The sequence below is a fragment of the Stylophora pistillata genome, chromosome 14 (assembly GCF_964205215.1).
Source record: "Stylophora pistillata chromosome 14, jaStyPist1.2, whole genome shotgun sequence".
Lineage (NCBI taxonomy): Eukaryota > Metazoa > Cnidaria > Anthozoa > Scleractinia > Pocilloporidae > Stylophora > Stylophora pistillata.
In genome coordinates this window covers 11,683,152-11,702,378 of record NC_142532.1, presented here as the reverse complement: position 1 = coordinate 11,702,378, position 19,227 = coordinate 11,683,152, and the positions used below count along the sequence as shown (strand labels likewise).

The window sequence follows — 19,227 nt, the reverse complement described above, 5'->3', positions numbered from 1 at the left end:
TTGGGTACAATAACAATACCATCATGGTCCAACGTGCAGTGTCCTGCCAATCAGGTAACACAAGAGGAAGAAGAGATAGAGACAAGGCATGGGTTAACATTTCAAATGATCCTGTCCCAAAGAAAAAAAGGAAAAAAGACAAGTAGTAGGCCCAAAAAGAGATTCATTTCTATTTAAGTTCACATTCAAAGACATATGATAACATTGTATTAGCATGTTCTAAGAAACTAGCTTCCAGAGGTTTTAGCTTTAATAAATAAATGTATATACAGTAGCATGTTAGGTAAGAAAGTCAACATTAAGTATGACTAGAAATGCTGAAAATAAACAAGTTACTCTATGTTAGATACTTTAACCATATAGCCTTTATACTAATTTTTGTCTATAAAATAATCATTAATGAGCAATATTTAATATATTGCAGGTTGTAGTTACCAAATTCATCTCTTGTAATAAATTAGTTATTGACAAATTGTTGCAAGCCCTTAATTCTAAATATATCTGCCTTTCTTGTTCCTTGCTGGCTCTACAAATTTCCTTTCGAAGTTCTTTTGTCTTCATTTGTTTACATTGAATTTTATGTTTCTGTAGAACATCTTTGGCCAGTCAAAAACACCGTACAGTAACATATAAATGAATAATGCTGTCCAATAATCTTTTGCAATGCTGTTATCTACCACTATATCTGAGTCCAATAACATGGTGTTATACGCTGAGACCAAATGAACATCACAAGCTGATTTGGTTTCTATCTCAGCATTGTCAATCTTCAGCTGGAGACTTCCTGAGCTCAGAATCCTAAAATTATGTTCTATTCTCTTAAAAATTGTTTGAGCTTGTTTAGAAAAAGCCCAAAGTCCACCTCGGTTTAAAGATGAAATTAGTTTTGACTCTCTGCAACATGAAAATCTTTGCTTTGCCAGCTTTCAGTATTGAAGCTGTTTGTTCAGTATGTGCTGTGGGACTGTAAACATTGTTCACCTTGCTATAAAGCTTGTGCAGTACATACCCTCCAATATATTGTAACCCTGCCATTTCTCTATCACACAGTTTAGTGGGGGTATTGGGATTTGGTGATTCACCTTTCTGTTTGCTGTGAGCTATCACACACTCAGCCACTTTGGTACTAAGCAATATTGCCGCATTACTTGACAACCCCACAAAAATCTTTGTTGAATTGAGGCCTATTCTTGAATAATACTTCGAGTAGAATTGTTCTGCATTTCCAGTTTTAACCAAACGCATATACATGGATTCTACTTCTGAGAAGTCCATATTTTCTTGATCCCAGGCAATCGTTTATCTTCGTAGCTCTTCTCTTACGCTTTGAGGGTAGATTTTTCTTTCAATTATTTTATCTCGTGCTTTCATTGATAACGCTTCGAAGTCTTCAGCAGTGAATTTGGCTTGTTGAGTCGGTTAATTTCCCCGCGCTTGTTCCTCCTTATGCTTTACTGTCTTATGTCTTTTTAATCCAGCCTTAGTCTTGCATTTCTTTTGGCACAACTCGCAAAAAATTCCCTCTTCGGATTGAACCTCAAAATCGAAAGACTTTCAGTAAAAAAATGTTGTACTACGACCGATGCCGTTGCTAAGGGCATCAATAACTACAAAGTTTTTGGGCGAAAATAACGTTTTAAAGGCTTCTCAAAGACTTAGAGAGTCAGCTGCTTCGACAAAGTGCTCTTGTAATTCTTCCTCGTTTTCCAAAGTTCCAATATGGCATTAAATTCGTCGCCGAAGAAAAATAAGTCGTTCATGTCCACCATGTTGTTTTGGTTCTGTGCAGGGTCATTGGTCACGTGACGTTCAATCGAAGCTCAGGGGACAGACAATAGGCCGGCCCTTTGAAGCTTACCGCGTTTCCTAACCAGTCCCCTCTACTAACTATGTTTGTATCTAGTATTTCTGGACTTCATAAAGTTGGGCGATATGTTCGATAATGCTTCCAAAGGGATCGTTTCCGTAGTGCTGACGCCACATATATTCTTGTAGGTAGCCATTGAAAAGTCCATTGGATGTTCCTGTTTGGGGCAAACCTCGCTTGATTCCCCACCATGTATTTCTGATGCCCTGTGTACCCGCACCGGTGAATTCCGGCACATTGAGGCCATTCCATCGCAACCCTTTTTTAAACATCGCCACTCATACCCGTCTCGTGACAAAGCATGTCGCTTCCAGCTAAGTTCATTGCTGCGCCGAGCTTGAGGACATTTTACCGACGTCGCAAGCAGGTTGTGATCCTTACACCACTGTATGCACCGGTCGTGGTCCGATAATATTCGAGAAAGTCGAATAAAATTCAGTCTCTCCATCTCCAAGTTGTTGTTGTTCTTCTTTCTTCTTCTTTCATTGATGTTATTAGAAAGAGGTATGAATAAATTTTGTTTTCTATGTGGTATTTGGCCAATCGTAGAGAAGAAGAAATGCATTCTTTAGTGCAAAGTGGACCTTTGGTGCATTATATTAATGCACATATTGTTATGAAAAATTTTTTACTGAAAGGTAAAATAAAAAGTAGCTTTTGGAGAGAAATCCCTAACTGGTTTACGTAGCATAGTGGTAAGGCTATGGTTTGATAATGGTCTGATAATAACGCGTTGTCTGAGGAGCGATGGTTCAAGGCTCAGCAGAACTGCCAAGAAAGTAAAAAAAGGAAAGAAAAGAAAAAAAAAACCAAGGAGAAGCTATTGAGAACAAAGGGGAGAAGGGAATTGGGAAGAAAGGGGAGAAGGGAGAAGAATGCAAGAAGAATGCGAGAATGGAATGGAGACAATAAATCTGCTTTCAATCAATTTCTCTTTTATTGAAGCAGTAAGTACTTATTAGTAATGTATATATGCTAAACCCATGGGAATAAGTCATTGTCTTAAAAACAATGGGGTGCATACATAGTTAATTGAATTGAATGCATAATTAATGTATGGGGTTATATGGTACTCTTCCCACAAGTCTTTAAAAAATGTTCCAGCTTCAGGAGTAAGTTGCTCTTACTACAACCCTCGACGAATTATTTTTCGGGAGGTTTTGGTGGATTTTCTGTTGTACATGGTAGGTAGGCATGTGTCTTAACAACAGTTATGGTCTTACCTCAATCAACACCGGTTTTGGCTTATTTTTTACTGTGTTTTTGTGGTAATTTTTACTATTGCCTTTTCGCACTTCATGTGCTAACTAGAGGAAAAGCTTTGGTAAAACTTATATATCACTTGGCCCCCAAGTCCGTAACTATTGTCAGTTAATTGTTTATTTATCTAGCTTTCGGTCCAACTAATCCTAAGGAGGCAGTGTAGCCGAGTGGTTAGAGTGTCGGACTCGTAATCCACCACTCCCGGGTTCGAGTCCCACCCTGACCACTAGATTTGTTTCACGGTAGCCCCGTGTTCAGATCCAAGGCCACGCTTGTAAATAGCCAACTGGTTTGCCTCCAGCCGGTTGGGGTTCTTAATGATGTTATGTTCAATTTAGACCATTTGTTTCATTTGTTTGTAAGGACCACAATGGAAGCTACTGGTTCACCAGTAATTGTGTAATCCCATAAAAAGACTTTTTTTTTTTTTTTTTTATAGTCTATTAACCTAAAAAAAATGCGTGGGCTTTGTCTCATGAGTAAAACTGGTGCCGTTTTCTTCATGTTCATGTGTTATTCGAAACGAATGGCGTCAGCTGTATTCTGTCCTGTTCATTTCAGTAGAATGCTTTGCCTTGCGAAATGAATGTTGAGTCGAAGTGCACTATGAATTTCAAACCAGTTGAGTTCTATTTCACTTTGCTGTATGTGTCGTGATCATGAAATTCTTATTTCTTAAGATTGATGATATGAATTAACTTTTATGTCCTCTTCTGTTTAAGGTAATGTGAAGTGACCCAATAATTGGTAATACAGATAGAATGGATGGCTGTGACATTTACTGTGGCAAGCTGTTATTCAAGAATTTGTCATTATTCCCAGAAGCTTACTACTGGTTTAGATTATGTCTTTTGTTCTCTGTACACAACTTGCCTAGACTAATATGCTAGATGGGAGTTATGTCTACTTTATTTGTAAAATTGGTAAAATTACCAATAAAATTAACAAAGTTTTCAGAAGTTTTGTCCAGATTTTATTGAAAATGAATGTGAGTGATCAGTCATATTCCTTAAGAGTGTTTAAGCTTCCAGGATGAGAGCTAATAAATTTCTTGAGTGATTCATACATGACTTGTCTCCTGTAAAATAGTCACAGCTAAACCCCCTGGCAAATGTCTATAAATTTATTTAAATAGCAGCCAGGTTGGTGTTCGTTACCCACTTACTATGCAGTATCAAAGTCTCCTTTTGACTTCAGTCTTATTTCTCTAAAATCTAATAGGTGTAAATGATCCATTTTCATGAAAAAAAAAAAAAAAAACTCTCCTTGTTATTTTAATCTGACTTCATTCAGTCTTGTTCCCAGGGGATACAAGCCTTGGGAAAAAGTTTGGTTTTTGTCCTCACTAATACTATCAGCTGTGCAGGTTCTTATGAAATTGTCAGATAACTCTCGTAACTTTATAGGTTGCAAAAGGTGTATGTGATGTTTTTGGGCTGTAAGAAGGATAGATGAAGTCAAATATAATTTTTATTTGGAAAATAATTGATTCATTTAACTATTATTATTATAACTGGAAACTCAAAATGTTATTTGATTTTATTCACATTTAGGCAACAGGGTGGTCTTTCTTTTTTTGTACACACCTCTCTAGTTATGGTGCAATTCTCATCTGTTGAGGGTTATGTTTTTGGGCTCTAGGAAGGATGGATGAAGTCAAATATATTTTTTAATTAGGAAAATAATTGATTCAGTTGTGATTTGTTAAAAAAACTTTTCAACCAAAACCTAAACTTCTGTGAACATTTACTTTTAGCTGAAATTGCAAATACACTGCACTAGTAGTTTAAGCTCTTAAACACTCAAAGGCAAGTAAGTATTACAAATGTACTAAATTTATTGAGATAGCAGTGACATGATTAAATTACTTTCCTTGTGCTCTTCGACTGGCCTCCTGTCTCATTCACAAAAAAGATCATCTACACCAATCACACCAACAACTATTAAAGAGTAATCAAATTGAACTCAATTGTACACCCTTTTGCATTTGGAAAACCAATCAATGTGACTTCCCTTCACACCACACAACCATATTAAGACTAGGGTGCTTCCATCTAAGTTACAGAGGGAAAAATGACAGGAAAAGTTGTCTCAAGAACTCGCTCTACTATTGTTTTCAACGCATTTTCCTGCTTCACTTTTCTCACATATAGCAGCAGTTATCCACTTCACACAAAAATTTTCTGAACACATGCAGACAAAATGCCTCTCTGGTTGATATACACAAAAGCCCAGAAACTGCCCAAAAACATCACATACACCTTCTGCAACCTTACTTTTCAACCTATTAAATTATGAGAGTTATCTGACAATTTGATGAGAACCTGTACAGCTGATAGTATCAGTGAGGAAGCTCTCATCCTGGAAGCTTAAACACTATTAAGGAATGTGACTGATCACTCCTCACATTCATTTTCAGTGAAATCTGGACAGAACTCCTGAAAACTTTATTGGTAATTTTACCAATTTTACAAATAAAGTAGACATAACTCCCATCTAGCATATTAGTCTAGTCAAGTTGTGTACAGAGAACAAAAGACTAATAATTTAAACCAGTAGTAAGCTTCTGGGAGTAATGACAAATTCTTGAATAACAGCTTTCCACAGTAAATGTCACTGCCAACCATTCTGGCTATACTTAGCAATTATTCCACGAGCGTGCATTGGATATGAGATGATAGATAGCCAACGAGGCGCGTAGTGCCGAGTTGGCTATAATCATCTCATATCCAACAAGCACAAGTGGAATAATTGGTTTATTAAAAAAAAACACTCCCAAGATATTAGACAAATCTTCTTGTCTTTATTTTGTAAGAAGAAACCTGATGTTTCCATGTACAGATATGAGATTATGGTATATTGGCTCATATACCATAATGGCTAAACCAATAAAAAGTCTTAAATTGCATATCCAATGATCCAGTTTTTAATAATACCAATTAATGGGTCACTTCACATTACCTTAAACAGAAGAGAACATAAAAGTTAATTCATATCATCAATCTTAAGAAATAAGAATTTCATGATCACGAAACATACAGCAAAGTGAAATATAACTCAACTGCTTTGAAATTCATAGTGCACTTCGACTCAACATTCATTTCACAATGCAAAGCATTCTATTGAAATGAACAGGACAGAATACAGCTGACGCCACTCGTTTCGAATAACACATGAACATGAAGAAAACGGCACTAGTTTTAGTCATGAGACAAAGCCCACGAATTTTTTTGAGGTAAATGGACTAGTTAGACCGAAAGCTAGATGAATAAACAATTAACTGACAATAGTGAGGGACTTGGGGGCCAAGTGATAAATAAGTTTTACCAAAGTTTTTACTCTAGTTAGCACATGAAGCGCGAAAAGGCAATAGTAAAAATTACCACAAAAACACAGTAAAAAATAAGCCAAAACCGGAGTTGATTGAGGTAAGACCATAACCGTTGTTAAGACACATGCCTACCTACCATGTACTACAGACTTGGAGAGCAAAATGGCCAAAGACGGTTTTGGGTCATGCATGGCTTGGAAAATCCACCAAAACCTCCCGAAAAATAATTCGCCGAGGGTTGTGGTTTATTTGATTAAGCAGGTTACTAGGTAGGCAAGACTAAAGTCCTGATGTGGAGTAAAGTCCTGATGTGGTTGTAGTAAGAGCAACTTAATCCTGAAGCTGGAACATTTTTTAAAGCCTTGTGTTCTACATGACTGTAAAAAGAACGAAAAGACGATGTTATTTAAAGTGATTTGATGCTTGGGGGCCACCTCAAACTTAACGCAATTTTACTTCGAAGTTGAAGTAAAATAAGATCAAAATCTAAATTTCTATCTTTCTCCGGATCGAATATCTCACGATTGTCTCCACATACAACTTCGTGATTCTCAAAATTTAAACCTCAACATCTTAAGACTAACCTTCAAGGTTTGTTATCTCATGTGTACACTTTTTGATCTTCAGTAAATCAAATCTCAAACTTCAAGTTAAATCAAATCTCAAACTTCAAGTTTTCGGGCTTTTTTCACGTTTTGTTCGCACTTTGATCATTAAAATATTCTCAACTGAAGAACCAGCCAACACCACGAGTATCCACAGGGTTAGAAATGTTGGTGAACTTGTCATACTCCTCAATCCATCCTCAAAAAGTTTCACAAAAAGGTGTCGATAGTCCAGTTGAAAACCCGCTGAAACGCGTCGAAAACTTTACAAATGGCACCGAACGGGACAAACCAATTACCTCCGCGCATGCGCACACAAAATGCCTCTCTGTTCCCTGTAGGCATTTCGCACCACTTGTTGCCCATTTCGCTGTGCAGATTTCCGTGCAAGGACTGGACTTAACTCCCGGTTACGCATGAGTTGGATGAGCTACTGCTGACCAATTACCGAATTTGATCGAAGTCTGGCTTCGACCGGAGGGCATCGACCGCCATAGCAACAACATCTAAGCAACTTCGAACTTCGTGAAAAAGCGCGAGTGCTCGAAAATGGAGGTTGCTGGTAAAAGAGTTCCATCACCGGTAATGTCTAACTACTGTAAAAACATTATGCTTTTTTTATACAATCGAATTTCTTGAGGGGAAAGCAAAAATTAGTTTACGGAGACTGTCTTGTACACAGCGACGAGGCATTAGATTAATTGTTCCAAAGATCTCCGCTTAGTACATGACAAGACACATATTGAATTTGAAACCAGATATGAAAGGTGCCATATCATGCACAACCCATAACCCAGACAACAATGTTTTGAAGTGCTAACCTAGAAAACGAGGTATCTTGTCACTCATCCAATGAATGCGACTGAAAATGTTACAAGTAGAGAACCATCAGGTACCACACATAACATCTAGTGAGCTGACAGTGTACTTAAATGGCTATGAAAATCCGTCCATTGTACAAATTAATTTTGATAGATGAAAAATACATAATATTTTGTCATTTGTGGACAATAAAATGTGTAGAACTAAAAATGGTATACATTTATGGAATGAATGGACACTCGATCAATTGTGTCCTCACTGACTTCCCCCTATTATTCCGACTTCAAATGTTCACACATCAGTCTACTGAACCTTCACTTTCACTGTGGTACTTGAGTAGTGTAACTAATTGCAAAATTTTTGAAGCCAATGACTTTGGCCAGCTGTTTATGTAGCTACCATATTGACTGTGAGACACATGAAGGAATTAAGCTAAAAAAATGGGGGTAGGATGGCAGAGGGGACTGGGGGTAAGGAGGTGTCCTTCCTGATTGGATGTTTCATACACTGTTATGGACTGCTAAGGTTGATGAAGCCTTGAGTGTGATGGTAAAAATGGTGAGGAGTATATTGAAGGCGAGAATATACCATCTGTATATAATATTTTACCATCTGTGTTGTCAAGGTTTTGTTGAAAGTATTAAGTATAATTGTACAATTTTAGTTTGGAAGTGAGAAGAGGTAAAGTCCCAAGAACACTTGTAAAAACAATACTCTAAGTTTGTGTAAGGATGAAAATGATTCAAGACTGTTTTTAAACAACTACACGTTTTGCAGACACGATCTCACAGTGTTAAATATTCATAATGATATTAAACTTTATGAGGACAATCATTTTTGTACTCGTCAGATATTTGCGACTAAGGATAATCCTGCAGCTGATCCCCGTCAAATGAGGAGGATCATAGCTGAAGATCCTGACTGGTTAGTTATTGATTAAATAATTATGTTTTGTTATTCCATAATTATGTCTGTTTATTATTAGAGTAATACTCTGGTAGCTTGGTAATTACATGACTGCAAATTTACAGGAAAAACAGAGAGAATATAGGGTAAAATTTGTTGGTCAGACTCAATAAGACCAGACAATTGACATGTATCTAAGAAAAAAAAAGGAAAAAAACAAACAAATTAGTTTGTTTATGTATTTTTGTGATTTAAATGAATGCACCATAAACCAGTCAATAGCTCATTGTTACCACTACCAGAGAAGGGCAGCCCGAACAACTAAATCTTTTGGTTGTGGAATAATGCATATCTTATTTGATTGTCTGATATAACTTAAATCACTGCAAACATTTGGCTCACTTCTTGTAGCCTTCATTACACCTTTAGTAAAGGCTTAGAAATGTATCATTAACTATATATCGTTAACATCAATATCAAAAAAAGCCTGAGGAATTGTACAATCTTTGGGCATTACAGTGTGCTATTTGATCATTACCTTTTTAGACTAATTTCTCTGTTATGATTAGATTGAAGTAATTTAATATGACACCACCTTGATCACCCTTCCACCACCCCTTATGGGATTCTAGACCACAATCATTGAACTCCTCCCTCCCCAAATTTGAAGCTCTTATTAAATAAATTCCAGTTTGAAAAAGAGACCCAATAATAAAGAGATCACCTGCGTACCAGTGTGGTCTTTCAGCTGTTCTGTTGAGAAAAAAGAGTGGACTGTACAGTCTATTTAACAAAGTGAGGATCTCAACCAAGACTGCTCACGTCAAACTTCATAGACAGTATATCTTAGTTAAAGTCGTATTTCTGACAACTTTTCAACTTGAAATTCTTTGAAATTAATATGTGCTATGTATTAATATGTATTAATATGTATTAATATGTGCTCTGTATTGTAGGAGTCTTGCAACTGTTCCACTGCTTACAGAACTCTGTGTGAAGCACATTGTGAAAAACTTTGAAGGTATCATTTGATTTCCCATTTACCAGTGCTAGATTTTTGTTTCTTGGGACACACTTGTTTGGACACATTTGTTCAGTTTATTTTTAACAATTGGTGTCCACAACACAGTATTCCTGCTGGGTATTGGACAAGTAATCTCTTTCCAGAATGAAAAATTCTATCATATTAATTAAATTAAATACATCAGTGTGCTAGGTATACTCTAGATATCACATACTTATGTGATTGTTCAAGCAGACCTATGAAACCATACTAATTTGCTGGTGTTTTATGCAAACTCTTACTCCCTGTAGAAAGTATATTAAATAAAATTCATCTGTCATGTACGTAGTACTACAGGTATGGTGAAGGCCAATTTTATTTATTTCACAGATAACCCCGTTCTTGATGAACTCCTTCCAAAGCATAAGTTCAAAGTACTTGAAGCCTTGTCTACGGAAATTGCCATGAAGTATGTGTAGAGTTTTGTTCAGAGTTTCATAATGTTTCCAGAAACTAAATGTACATTTATACATGCAATATTTTTAGGTTATCCAGCTTTAATTTGATCTTTATTCTTGTGTAATGTACCAGAGTTACAGCTGGACTGGTTTCTGATGAAGGATATTGGAAAAGATGTTGTAAAGCACGATGGGAAGTTTGTGATATCAACAACAATGGAAACAGTTGGAAGAGGATGTACTTTGAAAGGAATTTACAAGGTTTGTACTTCTGCAACTAAATACATGTATGTACATCTTGAGGTTAATATTAAAGGGAAGGTGTTATTTGTACAGCAGTCAACAGACCACACCCCAAGGATTACAAGTCATTTGTGTTTAGAGCAGCATGATTTTTTTCTTGGAATTTGGAGCTATTTGATATTATTGTTTCTGTGGGCAAGCCTCTGTTACATCCCCACGAACACTGTAAACATGGTGCTGTGTACTGTGTCTGAATGTCTGTGTGTGGAGGGACTCATGTTTGAGCAGTGAGGACTGCAAGACTAAAGAGTAGTTGACTGTCTTTGGGGCTAGCAGCTCCCAATGAACATCCCTGGTGCCTGTTATCCATTATACAGCTTGATGCAGTGGTCAATTGGCTATACAAACACCAGTTGCACTCTCTAATTATGGCATCATGATACTGGTGTGTGAAATGTTATTTAAATCATGATGATATCAGTAAACAATATTGACTAGAAGATTTTGTTGATATAAAATTTAATATAATATTTTATTAGACGTTGTGGTGTGTCGTATTGTTAAGTATTTTAATTTATGAGTTGTGCCATATTTTAATGAGCCCATGGGGTGAGTCGAAATACAAACAATGAGTAAAAATACTCAGCAATACTACACAATAAAACATCTAATAAGAGATTCATTATCCAAGGCACCAAATTGTTATTTCAGTGGGGAAAAATTTTGCAGATATTTCTGGAGTACAAATATCCCATGATATTTGTACTTTTTTTTGCACATTATTTGTACTCTACAAAGCACAGTTGGATAATATATATCCTTTTTGCTTATTATTTTGATGCTTTATAATTCTAAATACTGTAATTTGAACCTACAAGAAGGCATTTGAATTACATTGTCTGCATTGAATTTTTTCTTATTTTCAGGGCTCATTGAAAATTTTGTCCCAGAAACCACAGACCAATCTTTGGTAAGTTTTAACTGCTGTTCATAAGAAAGGCTATGCACTGAAAATGCAATAATTTATGTGTGCATAAGGTTGAAAATGCTGTCATTTTGTGTCCATGACATGAAAACCAGCTTTTGGGATTTTAAATTGTCCAAAGTTAGGAGAAAATGCCCAGCCAATATTCCCACATTTGAGTAATGTTATGCAATAGTACTTGTCAAAGGAATACCTATAACAAAGAAGAGTCTTGGGAAAACTGCAGAAGTACTCGTTTTCAAAGAACTTTCTGAGAGTGGGAACCAAAATGCTGTTAAATAAATTTTAATTTAATTCAGTTCATTCCTTTGCCACCTTTGGACATATTATTGCATTAAACATGTATGACTATTGAATTGTTTCCCTTCTTGAACAGTTGAATGAAACCCTTAAGCTGTCAGCTCCATATGTTAGAGGGTTAAACATCAGACAGCTTCTGCCTCCTGTAAAAGAAACATTAATCAAAGATGATGATAACTCTGATGCGTAAGTATTGGACTGCAAAAACTTGACTTTGCAACCTTTGTACTTGAAATACTCAGATGTATTTATCCCAAATTCATGCAAGGTTTTTGGAATTAAATTACATCTTTATGTAACCCATCGCTTCAGATGTGTGAGCAAATTTTAAAAGTATAATTATTATATTTCCTTGAATAGGCACCATAAGACCTCTTAAATTTTTTAGGCCTCAACCATAATTTTATTACAGGGTAAGTTCTTCTTGGAAACAGGAACAAGCATCAGTGTTCAAACTGTCAACAGGGAGGTTCATGGCTTAGCTTGTGAGGGAATTCCTTGAATAAGAAACAGGCTTGTTTTCTCCTAAATGGGGTGCATATTTGAGGGAGGGGCTTATTTTGGGTGTCACACTTATTCTAGAAAATACAGTACTAAGAAGTTCTTCTTTGTTTCTTGCCTTCATTCTTTTTTTTATTATTATTTTTGTGCAATTTTTTCTATTTTCTTTTTTGAAAACTTAACATTTAACAATTATTCGCCGAAGGCAAGGTGAATATCGTCGAATAATCCCCGAGACAATGTCGAGGGGATTATTCGACAATATTCACCTAACCTGAGGCGAATAATTGTTTTAGTATAGTTCAGAGCTGAACAACAGAGAAATTTCTAAAATCATAACATTTTAGTAACAATTATTAACATTTTAGTTTATCATTTAATATAAACCGTGGGGAGCGGTCTATATAGCGTCATATAAGGAACCGCTCGACCAATCAGATTGCTGAAAACTCTTTGTTCAGCTCTGAAATTATTAACTAAATATATATATATATATATATTCTTACCTGTTTTATTACTTAGTGGCAGTGATGCTGGACAAGATGGTCCAAACATTGATCACTTTGACTTTGGTCTTATCACTCCATCACTGATACATCTGGAAGAACTTCATTTGACTTATGGGTAAAGATAACATATTACTCTTTTCTTATCCTTTACATTTATAACAGTGATATTTGTCTGCTCATTTATTCAATAAATGCATAAAGCAATGATACAACCTTATTTTCAAGTTGTATGCTGAACATACAATTAAATTATGCCCTGAAAGTTATGCATTTATAAGATTCTCGGTAATTCTCGACAGAATATTGAGTTGTTCAGTTGCTTACACTCGATTTTCCTTTTTTCCTTCTAGTGTTCGGGATTGTGGGATGAACTTTGAATGGAACCTATTTCAGTTTACTGCCAGAGATTGTCTTCTTCTGGCTAAGGTAAGTGTTGTGTAACACTGTATAGTTAAAGATGACTCCAAGTTTTGTTAGATCCTCAGAAAAATGTAACACAACTGATTGCACCCAAGGCTTGTGTCCAACTTCTTCTTGATCAAGAGTCTGGGAAGCCCCCCGGTTAGCTCAATTGGTTAAAGCGCTGGATTGTGTTGTGCGGGAGGTGGAGGGTTCGAGCCCTGGCTGGACCAATACTCATGGTCTTAAAATAACTGAGGGTAATTTGCTACCTTTCTATAATATCAAGAAATGGATAGATATTCTAGTCTTCTCGGATAAGGACGAATAAACCGTAGGCCTCATCTCATGCAGGGTTGGGGGTAGGAGACGTTAATTTCCCACGCACGAGATTACTGTGTGGTGGATGTCCTCCCCTGGGGTGGAGTGGGATGGGTGGGTGTTCACAGGGTCCCATTTAAACCAGCTATCTGCTAAACTGGGCTACCCTGTATAAATATTCATAAGTACTACCCTTAGGCCACTTCATATTTTTTTCAAAATTTCCTCTTTTTTTTCAATAAGGTACAGTAAAAATGGCATCGTGATCTCATTGTACATAGGGAATGAAAACCTCACGAGAAAATCTGTTCAAATATCATCACCTGCAGACGGGGAATGTGGTGTTAAAATCATGAAAAGACCCTGTACCTGATGTGTTGGTAATGTCATTATTGATTTTTTTAAAAGAGAAGTGTCACGTTGAACACTTGTGGGCATGCTAGGGTAAAGTTGTAAAATGCAGCTTTGGTGTTCCTTGAGTTTCAGAAGTATTTTGATTCCTCCACAGGCTGTGAAAGCATGTCACACCTTAAAAGTGTTCCATCTTCACAGAAGTGGTGTGGATGACGAGAAAGTTCGAGTTTTAATCAGTCATGTATTGGACCATCCCTCTCTCCTTACTTTAGGTTTGTAAAATATCACTAACATTCGTTTTTTAATATGGTACATTTTCAAGAAAAACGGTTCTAGAAAACAAATGATAAAATTTCCCAGTTGAAAGCGGATCCCAAAGGAATTAAACCAGACAACCAAAATGACGTACAACTTTAACCTAAAGTAGAGAGTTCTTGTGGCTCTGTGAATGTAGATACTACCAACAAGATTGATTTAAAGCCTTTCAATTAATCCCGTTTGGAACATTTCCCTTGAATTGCCAAATGGCACATTCCACATAAATTTAAGAGGCCATGTTTGAATATGAGTTCTTGTTTGATTCACTCCTTTCAGATCTTTCACACAACAAGATTGAAGACAGTGGTGCGCGAGCGGTCGGCAAGTTACTGAATGGTCGATGTAACCTCACCACGCTAAACCTCTGCGATAATAAAATACGAACGAACGGTGCTGCCGCCATAGGACACGCCTTGGGGAAAAACACCACACTGACACGTATTAATCTTAGACTAAACAGGTAAAAACTCACTGACTTGTAGTTAGTAATATTATAGCTTTGAAGCTGACATCTAGGTCGTATTGTATTGGGAGCAACCCAGACAACCACAGTCAGTTTTGTTTAGAGCAGTTTCAGTCCCGTTTAGAACACTTTAACGGTTGAAACGCAGTACCTCCTGCGAATAGTCATAACCAGACCTATCAGCGTTCGGAGGAGGTTCAGGGAAGACAGCAAGCCGGCCAGTTTCCATCGTATATCGCGATTTCTACTACTTTTTCACCGATTTCCACGATTTTCAATCCTTCTTCTTCTTCTTTCACATCCGGAAAATGAAAATGCACGAGTAATTTGTTTTCAGTGTCGATAAACAGAATTACGGCCAGTTACTGAAGCCCGCGCTCGACGTCAATAACCCCGCGAAATCAACCCAAAAAAGGTTGTTGTTCATTTGAATACCGGAAATATCTTAAAACAGTCTATCACAATAATAAGCGAACTAAAAAAAGTAGTTCTACATAAACAGCCTATAGTTTATCAGGCTCTGCCCTCGCTGATCTCACTAAGAGAACCGCATTCTCACCCTAAAAGCGTCAAAAATGTTTTCCTACATACTGCCTCTCTGGTGTGGTTATGGTGTTAACTTTTATTGTCCATCCGAACTTGGATAAATTCGTAAAACGAATCCCAGTCGCAGACAAAGAGTAGAGCTCGAGTACATTACCTGAGCTCCCGCTAAATTCACTTCAGCTAGTGTTGTGTAATCGCAAGTGGGACTCAATGGTCTCCCAATTTCGGCCGTCCACACTACATGATCTGCCCGACATTTACCTAACCTTTTCGTAAGTTTTTAACTTTGGAGTTTTAATTTGGGTGGGGTAGACGACATACACTAAACTTGCATACACTAGACGGCATACACTAAACTTACCAGAAAATATGGCAATCTGCGATCTTTCCTTACACTTAGGCAGAACGGAAAGCCGTAACACTCTTGAACAAAAGCTCATCTTTTAAACCGGCAGTCTAAATCCCACAGGGATTAACGAACGCTTTTCATTTCACTAATTTATTTGTGTTTTTCTCGTATCCATGTTCCCACCAATAACGTAGCTCCATTTTCTGCCTTCAAAAGCACACAGGGCTAACACTCGAAACGTCAGCTTTTGTAATCGTTACGGTGACTAATTTACCATTTCAACTTTGTTGATATATCCAAATTATTTTGTTACCCCCACCGACGCAGCCCCAAACAGTTTCTTTAGAAACCATCAGCACTTTATTTGTTTGTTTTGTTCAGGCACTGAGAAAGCTCGAGATTTTTACGGATTATGGTCCATCCGTTATGCTTAACTCTAACTCTAAACTTCCAGCCTAGCACTCCGTACCGACTTTTGAGATAAGACTAGTTTTGCACCCTACATGGTGCATCCAGTGTATTGCATCGCAGGCTTCCTCGCCTCACTCATAAAACGGACAGTGATGTTACAGTTTATTTTTATCCCGTATTTTTGTTCAGTGTGCACCTTAGTGATTAATATAATACAATCCTATTTTGCCGCTTAATTTACGTTTCATTTTGTAATCCATTCTTTTCATTGTTCATCATTTCCCCTTCCTAGTTGACCGCGCGTAAGTTGTCCAACAGCGTTCTGTAAAAGAGTAAATCTTTATTGCTTAGTCGTGTGTGCTCTACGTTTCCTTTTGCATGTATGAACTTTCCTGATAAACATTTATGACATTGGATTCAAAGTTCCGCTTTGCACGTGTTTGTTGTTTTTTGTTTTCCTCAGACTGGGAGATGATGGTGGTCAAGCAATTTGTCGCTCTCTGTTTAAAAACAACTCCCTCACACATGTCCATTTAGGAAGTAACGATCTTGGTGAACCAACAGCGGCCATTTTGTCACAGGTGTGCAAAAATATGACTGAGACAAATTCCGTTAAAGCGCTTTTAGATTGATTGTCCTAAAATCAAATCAAAAGGTACATGTAATCGCGACAACCAATTAGAGTGGCCCCTTCTTCTTATTGGCTGCTATGATTCCCAGATGATGCCAATGAAACTTTTAAATGATTTTTACGCCGTTAGTCTCGACAGCGAGAAGAGGCAAACCCTCGCTGTACTGTAATTCCGCGCAGAAAGTTTGTTATTGAGGATGAAATACACAAATTCTTATGTTTATTTTCTCTACTGAACCTTAAAAGACACTATTTCGCATATTTTTGTGTAGGATTTTACATTCTAGTACAACTGCCTTTATTATAAATTACTTCCAAAGGTTTTAGCCGATAACAAGACCTTGGTGGATATTAACTTATCGTGCAACACAATAGGACCGGTGAGTTTCTTTTTTCTGCTTTCTAGTTTCAATACTAAACTTCATAAATGAGCACTGTAATAATCTCCCTTCATTTTCTTTGATGACACTTCAACAAATTTATGCCTAGTTTTTCAATTGTGGGGGCAATTTTTGCGTCACCATTTGGTTTAACATATATGACTACATCGATAGAATCTGAAAGACAGAACTGATTATGACTTCTATAAAAGAGAGACGGCTCTAACGGCGTAGATTCTATAATTCCTCTGAATTCACTTTTATGGATGGCCTTGAGTTGGGCGTAATTGAACGGAAAGTTTTCTTTTACTTCACCGCTCTAAATGACTTCACCCATACCCCCAACATCAGCATTGATTTTCTCCTTACTGTTTTCTTTACATTTTCTATTGTACTGACAAAGAGAATTTGTTTGACAATCAGCAGCTTCATTAATCGGTGATCATTTCCTGTATTCTCATGACTTTTACATTTGATTCAAGGGTGATACTGTTAGGAGAAAATAGAAGCCAATCACTATTTGGCAATAAAGGGTTAATATTGCCTGATCCACTACAAACTTTCTTTTGTCAGGATGGAGGAAAATCATTACAAGAAGGAATGGAGGAAAATACGACGATACAAACCATGGACCTGAGACTAACAGAAGTGGGACAAGAAAATGAATACTGTATAAATCAATTACTAAAAAGAAACAGAGAAGAAAAGTACAGACATAGCCAGACAAGTTAACTCAGTTCTTGATGGAGATGTGAAGCTTGTTTCGCCGACAACGTCTGAAATTGTGGACTGTCTCAAAATGCCCTTAGATATTGTTTCTCGAGCGAAAAGCACTGAAACTACATATCAATCTTAGTGTCTGTGTTTTTTTACTTGTCAACACAAAGAGGTTTTATTTGGAGGTACACCTTTTGTTAAAATAACCGTATGAATGATGTTGATGTAGTGGTATGTCAAGGTGACACAGTACTTCTTAAATGGACTGAGACACTTAATTATTGCAAATAAATCATTTTTTATTATATCGGATTTTTTAGTTGTCGTGGAGAAACATGTACAAACCTTCCTGGTGGGTAAGATTATTTGGCGTGGAGCTAAATCAATATGACATGGAGTAAAGCTTATGAATGTCCAAATCCCCATTTATATTCGCCCTAGGTTATTTTTGTCACTTTCATAACCAACCGAATCAATCATCTCTGGATTTAATTCTGCGACATCGACATCGACATCGACAGCGACAGCGACATCGACCACTTAACAAAACATTCCATGTTGCCATGCGTCTGTTCCGTAAAAGGTCACATATGACGTCACAATGTGGCAAGGACAAAAAAGTTTTTTTTTCCAACACACAGGAAAAAAACTTTTTCGAAAGCTTAAGTTACATGTAAAAAAATTTTAAATACGCTAATCATGAGGTCTTTGCCTATTGTTATTTTTCAATGCTGAAATGGTTAAGATGGCCGGAGCAAGTTGAATAAACCAAATTTTTCCTTCACATGACACGGAACCACAATTTGGTATCACACCGTCAGAATATATTCACCTTTCTACTTTCTAAACTCCGTTCGAAATATCAAATAGAATAGGGTTCGTATCAGATGATGCATTTCATCCGGTGGCATGTGATGGTCCATCCATCTCTGTCAGTGTTCTAATTACCCCCCCCCCCCCCCACCTCATTGGCACTCAGATTTCATATGGTCTTCCCTTGATATTCTTTTAACGACGACTGATCCGCTTTCCGATCCTTCGGACCCCCCCCCCCCCCCCTTCCGGCTTCAGCCCCCTAAACTAGTAATATCTCAATAATAACTGCGTAGTCCCTTTTCGTTTATGTTTCGAAAAACCCGTCCTGCCTCATTAATTTTTAGTCTACAATCAACGGATCAGTCGTGCATATAATTAGCTTTGGGGTGTTTTTTAGTAACAACGGTAAAGGTTGTTTAGAAAACTGCTAGAATACCAGATGTACTCTAGTTATAGATTCTTGTTGCTGGTTCAGTCTCTAAATTTTTTTTGAAAGCATAGTGCACCTGTATGTGTACTTAATAACTTTTTTTTTTTCGCGTGTGATCGGCACAACAAATTCTTCTAGTGTTCGCCCCTGCATATATAATGAGCGGTGTTTTGATTTTAGAGAAAAACAACGGCGAACGAGTCTTAAGTAATGTGAAGCGCTTAAAATTAGATGTGAAATGTTTTAAATGTAGATGCTACGTTCACTCTCGTCCGGCTTGGTTCTCCCTGAGTTTCAAA

At 37.0% G+C, this 19,227-nt stretch overlaps 1 protein-coding gene and 2 long non-coding RNA genes across 7 annotated transcripts in view; 2 read left to right on the top strand and 1 right to left on the bottom strand.

Moving 5' to 3' along the window:
- Positions 1-4,089, top strand: part of LOC148716556 (uncharacterized) — a 7,370-nt gene extending 3,281 nt beyond the window's left edge. For 2 of the 4 annotated variants that reach the window (XR_015995149.1, XR_015995147.1), the window contains one exon: positions 3,853-4,089. This is a non-coding gene — a long non-coding RNA (uncharacterized LOC148716556). Of the gene's footprint in view, positions 1,752-1,995; positions 2,372-3,852 lie in introns of those variants that run through there. The other 2 variants (XR_015995150.1, XR_015995148.1) reach the window with 2 other exon arrangements.
- LOC148716555 (uncharacterized) lies at positions 2,786-7,354 on the bottom strand. Its single transcript, XR_015995151.1, has 3 exons — positions 7,046-7,354; positions 6,598-6,838; positions 2,786-6,091 (listed from the first exon to the last, which is right to left on the bottom strand). It is a non-coding gene; the product is annotated as an uncharacterized LOC148716555 (long non-coding RNA).
- Positions 7,355-7,388: 34 nt separating this feature from the next.
- LOC111334374 (dynein regulatory complex subunit 5) lies at positions 7,389-17,994 on the top strand. 2 transcript variants are annotated; one of them, XM_022940088.2, is made up of 14 exons: positions 7,389-7,648; positions 8,739-8,812; positions 9,751-9,815; positions 10,188-10,266; positions 10,389-10,516; positions 11,425-11,468; positions 11,860-11,969; positions 12,807-12,908; positions 13,144-13,219; positions 14,022-14,139; positions 14,462-14,645; positions 16,418-16,535; positions 16,906-16,965; positions 17,539-17,994. In XM_022940088.2, the coding sequence occupies exons 1-14, from the start codon at positions 7,616-7,618 to the stop codon at positions 17,695-17,697; spliced, it is 1,350 nt and encodes a 449-aa protein (XP_022795823.1). In that variant the 5' UTR covers positions 7,389-7,615; the 3' UTR covers positions 17,698-17,994. The 2 variants fall into 2 exon arrangements, with proteins under 2 accessions (XP_022795823.1, XP_088600630.1); XM_088744504.1 differs by lacking the exon at positions 7,389-7,648 and adding an exon at positions 7,717-7,958.
- Positions 17,995-19,227: the final 1,233 nt, after the last annotated feature.

What these genes read in the sequence shown, in the direction of transcription:
- LOC111334374 (XM_088744504.1), top strand. Translation starts at nt 7,923, where the DNA reads ATGCGACTGAAAATGTTACAAGTAGAGAACCATCAG. An exon ending in ATTAATCTTAGACTAAACAG is followed by an intron (nt 14,646 to 16,417) that starts GTAAAAACTCAC and finishes TGTTTTCCTCAG; the next exon opens with ACTGGGAGATGATGGTGGTC. An exon ending in CGTGCAACACAATAGGACCG is followed by an intron (nt 16,966 to 17,538) that starts GTGAGTTTCTTT and finishes TTCTTTTGTCAG; the next exon opens with GATGGAGGAAAATCATTACA.